Source organism: Lepidochelys kempii, chromosome 16 (assembly GCF_965140265.1).
Source record: "Lepidochelys kempii isolate rLepKem1 chromosome 16, rLepKem1.hap2, whole genome shotgun sequence".
NCBI classification, from domain to species: Eukaryota; Metazoa; Chordata; order Testudines; family Cheloniidae; genus Lepidochelys; species Lepidochelys kempii.
The window spans coordinates 22,942,111-22,951,645 of record NC_133271.1 but is presented as its reverse complement, the minus strand read 5'-3'; the positions used below and the strand labels follow the sequence as shown (position 1 = coordinate 22,951,645).

General features: G+C 43.2%; 1 protein-coding gene across 1 annotated transcript in view; it reads right to left on the bottom strand.

Moving 5' to 3' along the window:
- Positions 1–5,795: 5,795 nt before the first annotated feature.
- Positions 5,796–9,535, bottom strand: part of NOTCH1 (notch receptor 1) — an 80,602-nt gene continuing 76,862 nt past the window's right edge. The window contains exon 34 of the mRNA XM_073314625.1: positions 5,796–9,023. Within this exon, the coding sequence (XP_073170726.1) occupies positions 7,593–9,023 (1,431 nt within the window). The 3' untranslated portion in view covers positions 5,796–7,592. The remainder of the gene's footprint in view (positions 9,024–9,535) is intronic.

Sequence of the window (9,535 nt, the reverse complement as noted above, 5' to 3'; positions counted from 1 at the left end):
ATCCAACTAAAAGGGAAATGTGGGTCTACCAACCTTTTCCATTTCCTTCATTATACAGCATGCCCTTCCAACAAGGCGGATGCTGGAAAACTTGTTTTCAGCTTTCAGAGTAGCAGCCGTGTTAGTCTGTATCCGCAAAAAGAACAGGAGTACTTGTGGCATCTTAGAGACTAACAAATTTATTAGCGCATAAGCTCTGTAGCCCACGAAAGCTTATGCGCTAATAAATTTGTTAGTCTCTAAGGTGCCACAAGTCCTCCTATTCTTTTTGTTTTCAACTGAGTCAGGTGCCTACTTTAAGGAGCATAGAAAGGGGGAAAGTGACTCTGATTTTTTGATTTTCCAGAGTCATTCTGCACCAATATTCTAAAGTGTGTGGAGCAATACTAGTTAGAAGTTTACTCAAAAGAGTCAACTGCATCCGTAGAACACTGTCTGGTTTCTCAAGGCAAAGATTTTGGAAGTTCTGTACTAAGTATGCCTAGAAAGATTCACTGAGTTACCAAAAGGTTATAGAATGGATCACTGAAGTGCAATGGGGCTTTAATAGCACTGGGTTATTAGAAATTAAGCCAATCAAAAATTATTTTGTCTGAGCGGCAGTTGAATACACCAAGATGCTTGTTATGTTACTGCTTTCAGAAGCTACAAATTAAGGCCCTCATCCTGCAATCATTTACGCACATGCTTAATTTAACAGGAATGCTTAAAGTTAAGCATGTGCATATTTGTAGGATTGTGGTTTAAGATTCCATGGATTGTAATTTTACAGATGAAGTAGATACAGGGCCCTGTCTATGCTGCAATTTGAAACCATAGTTCCCCATTTTTAACAAACTGTGAGAGCACTGCTCCAGAAAAGCACGAGTTTTGTTTTTCTAAAGAAGCTGCTAACACTCTACCATGAACTGGGCCAGAGTTTTTACTGCATGTAAGTCTGTGCTCTAGCTCTGTTGTGAGGATGTGTTTCTCCTGGAGAAAGGTGCCACAAGTCTCCTTTTCTTTTTGCTTTTAAAGAGGAAGTCATTCTTCAAAAGTAAGAATGATGGGTCTTATTTACAACAGTTTGTGTACAGGTGTTTCCACTGTGCCTGCATTGTCATATTCTGTATTGAACAAAAAGCCTCTGAGACAAAAGTACAAAAAATACAAGTGACCTAAACAAACATCTTAATCAAGGGTCATTGTCAGTTCAAGGGCCATTTCCTGCCCACTTGATCATTAAAGCAAGGTAATATCCTCAAACCCAGCCCGAGCAGGGCAGGCAGCACTTTGATGATGGTGTGGGAACCAGACGCAGTGCTGTGATTTTTAAAAGTGCCTTTCATCTCTCTTTTGTGAGGACATTCTTATGAACCAGCTTGTCAAATGCCATTTACCTACACAGTCGTGAAGTGAACATAAAGGCTATGTCCTGGTGCTTCCCCTAGGGGTATTTTGTGAGGACATCTGAGTTTGATTAGCCTAGTTGGGCCTACATGGGTCTTTCATTATTGATGCTATTTACTGAATTCAAACACTATCAGGTTAGAGTGGGAGCTTATCTTTGCTCTTTCTGCTCTTAAGTGACTGATTGCACTATAATATCACACTGATGAGATTTCATTCTGTAGCCTTTACAGTCTACATGCAGCAATGCTGAAGTGCAGCCAGATCTGGGGTCAGGGTACCAAATAAGAAATAAGTGCTAGCCAAGTAACGGCAAAGGATCCTTTCCTTGCACACTGGACAAAATGCAGATGCGTGGAAGGTAAGAATAGAACATTTGCAAACCTGCTTTTCATTCTGTTCTGTGCAGTTACCATTACTCTCTTCGGGGTGCAATGCAGTTATATGTATCTTTCATTATTAAGTGCCGGCAGTGCGCTCAGCCCTGTACAACAGGGAAAAACGAAGACAGTCCCTGCCTCAAAGAGCTGACTGTTGAAAAATCTTTTACCTTTCAGTCTGAGTTCAACAGGGAGGCAATTGCTCTGGGGAGAGCTTATGCTTCAACTATCGGCATCCTATTAGTCCAGCCAACTCAGACATGCTAAGCTTTCTGTTAGCCTTCATCATTCAAAACACACTGAGTTCCCGGTGCAGTGCCACTGGGTTTACGCCTGGGATGAAATGCTCCCACTTTGATCCTTCTAAGGGGACAATCCCAACTGCTGGGGCACAAGTCAGAGATCAGGACCCAAGCACCTGTGCTGGAAACTTTCAGAGCAAGCACAGACAGCCCCCAGAAAGCCATGCAGAGCAGCAATTTCCAAATGCTCCATCTAATTGAGCAGGAATAAATGAAAAAACAAACACACCCAAAAATACCACCAACACAACTAATCCTCCAGCATAAAAACAAGTAGCTCAGATGCACCGGTGTTTCATTAGCAACAAATGTGCTTGCGCTCAGAGCGGCTGAGTGGTATTCTGTTCTAAACAGGTGCTTATAAATCCTTTGATCACTATGGTATAGTATAGAGGTTCTCCACCACTTTCCACCTGGACCCTTCAGGCCACCTGCAGGTTCTTGCCAGGACCCACCCAAATCCCATCATCTCTTTGCAGCCACAAAGGAGGGGGGGAGGGGGTCATGGCAAGAAAAGACAGGTGATTTGGGAGAGGGGGGTGTAAGGATGGGGGAATGTTGGTATTGGGGATGGTGAGCCCTGGGTGTAGGGTGGGTTCTGATGCTGGGGGCACCTAGGTGAAGGGTTGATGGTGGGAATATTTCTCTCCCCTCCTCTCCACAGCGCTCAGCAGTCGTTAGCAAACTTGTAGAGCTTGGTCCAGTGCCCAAGGACAGCACTTTCCTCAGCATGTCTGGGGAGGGGAGAAGAGGGAGTCGGGGAAGAACTGCTCTGGAACTTATTAAGCTATCAGAGGGCTGGACCAAGGGGGAGTGTGGAGGCAGTAGCAGAGGAGGTGAGATTTTCCTTCCCTCCCTGCCTGGGCTCCTATAGGGACTTGGGACCATGGGATTTCGATAATCATCTGCCCCTATAATAGGGTTGCCAATTTTGGTTGCATGTATTCCTGGAGGTTTCATCACATTATATTACCTTTAATAAAAGATTAATCTTTAATTCCCGGAGACGCCAGGACAATTCTGGAGGGTTAGCAACCCTATTGTATAACCAGTGGGGTTGTAATCCAGAGGGTAGCCCCTTGTAACTTTCACCAGTTCACATCTGACTGGTGGAATAAGATTTGAGGGGCATGGTAGACAATCAGCTGAACGTGAGCTCTCAGTCTGATGTTGTGGCCAAAAGATCTAATGCGATCCTGGGATGCATAAATGTGAATCTTGAGTAGGAGCAGAGAGGTTATTTGACCTCTGTATCCGGCACTTGCACGCCCACTGCAGGAAGACAGTATCCAGGTCTGCTGCCCACCATTCAAGAAGGATGTTGATAAATTGGCCAGGGTTCAGAGAAGAGGCATGGAAATGATTAAAAGATTAGGCAACATGTCACAGGCACAGTCCAACGTGTCACTGGAAATAAGGTGTAAATTTTTAACAGTGAGAGTAATTAACTATTGGAACAATTTACCAAAAGTCATGGTGGATTCTCCATCACTGGGGCATTTTTTAAATCAAGATGGGATGTTTTTCTAAAAGATCTGCTGTAGGAATTATTTTGGGGAAGTTCTCTGGCCTATGTTGTACTTGAGGTCAGACCAGGGGACCACAATAGTCCTTTCTGGCTTGGGAATCTATGAAATGTTCAGGCTTGAAATTCCTTGACACTCTGGAAGCACAGGTTCAAATCATTGTGGAATCAGCTCAGCTTTCCTCCTTTATGAGGTAGTTAACAGCATGGGATTTGATTTATTTGGGAGTGGCTCTTTCAAATGAGACCTCAGAAACTGAGGGTATGTCTACACTTAACACATGACAGCTGCCCCACTGTAATGTTTCGGTGTAGGCTCTCGCTACAGCGACAGGGAGGGTTCTCCCGTCGCTGTAGTTAATCCACCTCCCCAAGAAGCAGTAGCTAGGTTGAAGGAGGGATTCTTCTGTTGAGTGGCACATCTACAGCGAGGTTAGGCCGACATAGTTCTATCTCTATTTTAAGGTCAGGCTTGACAAAGCCCTGGCTGGGATGATTTAACTGGGAATTGGTCCTGCTTTGAGCAGGGGGTTGGACTAGATGACCTTCTGGGGTCCCTTCCAACCCTGATATTCTATGATTCTATGATTCTCTCCGGCTGGTGGATTTTTCACACCCCTGAGAGAAGTAGCTATGCCAATGTAAGTTTTGGGTGTAGACTAGCCCTTAGGAACTCTCTACTAATGATCCCATTGCCCTTTTCAGAAGTGGAGAGGTTTGTCCCCAGTGTTCTTAGCCAAAATATCACTGTCCACCATGTTTGCATAGCATGGTGTATGCTGGTTAGTCGCCTCCCTCGATCCCAGAAGCAGCTGCGTTTCATTGGCGCTGGATGGCTTGTGAAGTGCTGTGGGATCCTTTGGATGGGAAAGGGCTATGGAAATGTAAGATGTTGTTTCACTTATTCTTGTAATTAATCACAAAGACTGGGCATGGTAGCCTGAACATTTTCTGCAATAAGTACTGTGGAGTCCTTATTGCTCCTAAGGGATGCATTACAGATTCCTCTGCTATTTCATCAGTATGGAGGAAGCATTGCATGGGCAGCTTCTTGCTAGACATACTGAAAATATTTGGAAGAGACCCAGACAGTACTTTATATATAGATGTATACAGACATATATAGATATGTATACACACACCCCCACACTCTTCCCAAGCATTTGTTTGGGCAACAGAGTAGAAATGTCAATGTTCCAAGAGTTAACATGCTTATCTGATTTAGTAGTAGTTTCCAGTCATTGTAATAAATTAGGTTTCTATTTACATTCAGGTACTTTGGGACTTCACAGTTGCATTAAGAACAATACAGAGCTCTTATTGAAAAAGAATTAAAATAACTGTCTTAAAGATCTAAACACAATAGTCATGTTTGCTTTTTTGGTGAGGTTAGTTCACTAAACTTCATAGTGTTGGTTTCATTTTCAGTTCAAGGCTATGTTCTCACTTAACGAGGGATTTAGATTTCTTTTCAACTTCTTTACAATATCTACATTAGCAGCCCCACTTGTGGCCTTTTCCAGATGCACTCTGTTTTGGGTGTGAAGTGTAAAGCATTTTGCATTATTCAACACCATAGGGTTTGTTTTTTTCCAAAAGCCCATATATAACTAAAAGCAGCTACCCACCACTCACTCTTAGCTATCTCGTCTACCAAAAAGTTCTCCTAAAATCTAACCTTTGGGGTCAAGAGGGATTATTTTTCCAGTGGAAGAATTAGGAAAGCAGTTGAAGTTTCCATATAAGAAGCTGTTTAAAACATCTTCCCAGCTCTTCCGATTTTAGGCCCTGATCTAGTAGCGGGGTCCTCACAATAGCACAGCTCAGGTAAGAGACCTCCTGTACAGATTTCACTGCAAGGTCAGGGCTTTACGCAGTAAAAAAGTTCCCTCCTACAGACCTTGCTCAGGCAAAACCTCCAAAAAAGCCAATGGGAGTTTTGCCCGAATAAAAGCCTCCAGTAACATTTCCTACTGGCCCAATCCAACTTCCACTGAAATCTTTATTGACTTCAACAAGAACTGGATTGGGCCTTAGTTACACAAACAATGTATTAAGAAGGCACCAGTGTTTCATTTGGAGATGCAGGATTTTCACGCAGCCCTCAGGTATTGATGAGGAGCAGATGTCAGGTCAGGCAGGCTGGGGAGTTTGTCCACAACAATTCTACTGACACATGGCAAAAACATCATGTTCAAGTTTTAGTAAAATCTAGACGCCCGTGAGCATCATTTATTGCAAATCAGTTTACCAAAAAATACATCATTTTTGCAAACTACAACTTTGCAGGTAGATAACTTTATTACAGAAGATTTTTTCGTAAACTACATTCTAGTTTATAAAACAGAGGAAGACAACACCACTTGATGTTTAAATCACTCATATTAGGGATGTCACAATACCGATGCTCCATAAATGTTTACTAAGAGATGAGCACACAAGGGACTGCAGAAAGCCTTGTGCTTTTGAGAAATTTTAATCATATTTGGTTTCTAACTAAAAGGGATCAGGAATCTCTCCCTTTTCTTAGGTTTCCTTGATTGACTGCATTTTAGGTGAGTGAATGTCCTGTATGTAAGCATAGTGTTTGCTTTCCTTTCGCAGTCAATGAGTAAGCGATATTCTGACACCTCTAATAAGCATGATGTACTTAAGACTTGTTCATTTAGATTTTTGAAACAAAATCCACCTTTTAAAAAAAAAACTTATTTACAAACATTAAATCTGCCATAGGCTTATACTATATTTTATATGGTTGTCTCCCCCCACCTCCACAAAAGAGTGCGCACCAATATAAACCCGATGCATCACTCCAGACTAGCAAGAATCAAATGTCACCATTTAAACACATGGGCTCAGCAGTCCAGTTTCTGTCTGTCTCCTAATTTCTGCCCTCCTGATAGAATAGGTCAGGGCTACAGCCGAACCTGACCACTTAAGTTGCAAACCCAAAAGTTCAGCGTTTCAAAACCAGCTTGAATGTTATGGATTGATAGTAGACTGTGGTTGGGCCTTGTAATGCTCTGTTAACTTTCATTCAAGTTGGTTTCCAGTAATTGACAAATGCCTCCTTCAAAATAGGACGGGCCACCCTTAAATGAAGGATGTGTCTAAAAGTCCAAGCATTTTTATTGTTTAAATTGTTATTCAGTCAATTGCAGAAAAACCCCGAGAAACCCTTCAGCAGTGACTCCATAGCTATGGGTTTTCAACAGATTTGGCAAATGTTCTGTTTCTTTAGGCAGCAACGTTATGTAGATTTTTTTTTTTTTTAAGTTTATAACCTATCACAGGTCTGTAATCCTGATTTTTTTGATATAGACAGCATTTAAATATATATAAAAAAGAAAGAAATTCTTGTTCTATGTATTAAGATAAATGTACAACTATATAATACTGAAATTTTAAACAAAGATTCATGACTAGTACCATAAAATGTCCTCAGATAACACCCAAGAAAACATTTTAAAGTACATTTCAAAAATCGATTCATATTTATAATTTTTTCAAGGGGTGACATTTGTAGCTAATTCTCCCCCCTTCCCCTCCCATTTTTTCTGGGTTTGAAAGCAAAATAAAATAAAATAAAAAATTTTTAAAAAAATCAATAAATAAATGGCATTTCAGAATCACGAATCTTTGCTTATAACTTTACAAAAAGAACCCCCACCCCCTATCAAGTCAACATATTAAAAAACACCCCAAAAACAAAAAAAGAATTTTCTATAAAAGATCTAATAGTTTTTTATTCCTTGGCGCGCAACTGAAGTGTCTCATTTTGAGTTCTTAACAATAGAACATATAAATAAAAAGGCAGTGTTTTCATGTAAAATAAAAAGTACATAAATAAATACTAAAAAAAGATTAAACATTGTATTCTTATTTTGTATAAAAAACATATAAAAAGGGATCCTTCAGTCAAAACAGTGTCCTTAGAAGAAGTTTTTAAAAGATGATCTTAAGTCCCACTGTGTCAATGTCTCCGAAACACCTTCTTTACTTGAAGGCTTCTGGGATGTGTCCTATCTGTGACTGCATACTCGTGGGAGGGCTGGAGATTCCCTCTGACCAATCAGATATGTTGGAATGAGGTGACGAGCTGGACCATTGATCCGGTGACTCCGGAGAAGGTGTTAAGAAAGGGTGGTCTGGCACCTGAAGCTGGTGATTGGGTGTATTGTCCAAGGGGGAGGAGTAACTGTGTTGAGAGGGTGGAGTTAAAAACTGGGTGGTGGTCATGGGTTGCGTGAGGGAGGATGGTAGAGACGTTGATAGGATCTGGGTCTCTTGAGGCAAAATAGTGTGCACTGTCATGGTAGTGCTGCTCACCTGCTGCATGTCTGACTGGTTTAGCTCGTTACCGAGGAAATTTTGGCTAATGTGGGCGTTGGTGTTTGAGCTGGTATTGTGATGCTGCTGCAGATTTTGCTGTTGCAGCTGCTGCTGTAAATTCTGCTGCTGTTGGATCTGTTGCAACTGCTGGGCCTGCATCAGATGTGGCTGGGAGGCCAGCCTTGTATTCGGCATGGGCTGGTAGCTCATCATCTGAGACAGGGTAGTGGTGGGCATGCCGTTGTGCAGGGAGGTCATCATGCCATGCTGAAGGGCTTGGGTTTGCTGGTGAGCCCCAGGCTGGATGTTGTTTCTCATTGGATTATATTGGTTCTGGACCATCCCATTCTGCAGCCTTGTTAGCCAGTCGCACTGCCCGGTCAGGCTGGCCGCTCCGCCCACGGTGAAATTCATCGGTGCACTGCCCATGACTGCGCTGGGGCTGGATACGGGAAGGTGAGAGAGACGCGGGGGCACTGAATCGAAGGCCATCCTGCTGGAGCTGCCCATTGCCATATCCTGCTTTCCCGCCATGTTAAGATGGTTGATACTCATGTGGGCATCAGGCATGCCTGGCAGGTGATTGAGAGGCATGGAAGGGGACTGCTGAAATGGAGAGGTCATCAATGGAGGAGAAGCAACATCCGACAGGTACCCATGGGGTGACTCCAGGGAATCGACTGGAGACAGCACGCTAGAGCTATCTAGAAGGCACCCTTTCCCATCCTGCGATTTTTTCCTCCTGGCTTTGATGTCTTTGGAATCTTTGCTATTGCAGCTCAGGCCCTTGGTACTTGGCTTCCTAGCTTTCTTCCCCTGGACGTTGGGTTTCAGGTTGCCGATGTAACTGCTGGGAGAGCAGAGTGGAGGAGACAGGGTGGGCGCCCCCAGCGGGCCATTATGCAGTGGAGGGCTCCGTACCAGGTTATACTCGTCCAGCAGCCGCACAATGTCGTGATGCATGCGTTCCTGCGCAATGTCCCGCGGGAGCCGGTCCATGTGATCTGTTATGTCACGGTTCGCAAAGTGGTCCAGGAGGACTTTGGCAGTTTCGTAGCTCCCTTCTCTGGCTGCAAGAAACAACGGCGTCTCCTCCTAGAAACACGGGGGAGACAGTTTGTTTTAAAACCCCAAAGCTAACAGATTTCCCAAGCTGGTCCAATCCTGTTTTTATTTTAGATGTGAAGACATCACTCTTAATTAGGAAGCTCAGCAGCTGCACAAATAATTGCTAGGTTCATAAGTTCAAGGAGTTCAACTTCATGCAAAGGTAAGGGGCAGTCTCACTTCCTTGCATAGCTTCTCTCTCCCCTGGCACAAGTGCTCAGGAGAAAGGCTGCTGGGGAGCCACAGTGGGGACAATACTCATGGGAAAGCTGGGCTCCAGCTAGTTACAGAACTGGGTTGAATCCTAGGCTGGGGGAGTTTTCGGTTACCCCTTTTTTGGTAAGGTCCAGGGAAAGACCTTGCTGAATGCCTCTGTGTTTGAATTCTGTGAGTTACCTCATCCATATCCAATACTAACCCACTAATCACATGTGACCTTCACCTAAAAGTGAAGTGAGCAAACACACACTTGTTATTTCCTCCTAATCCAATAGCACACA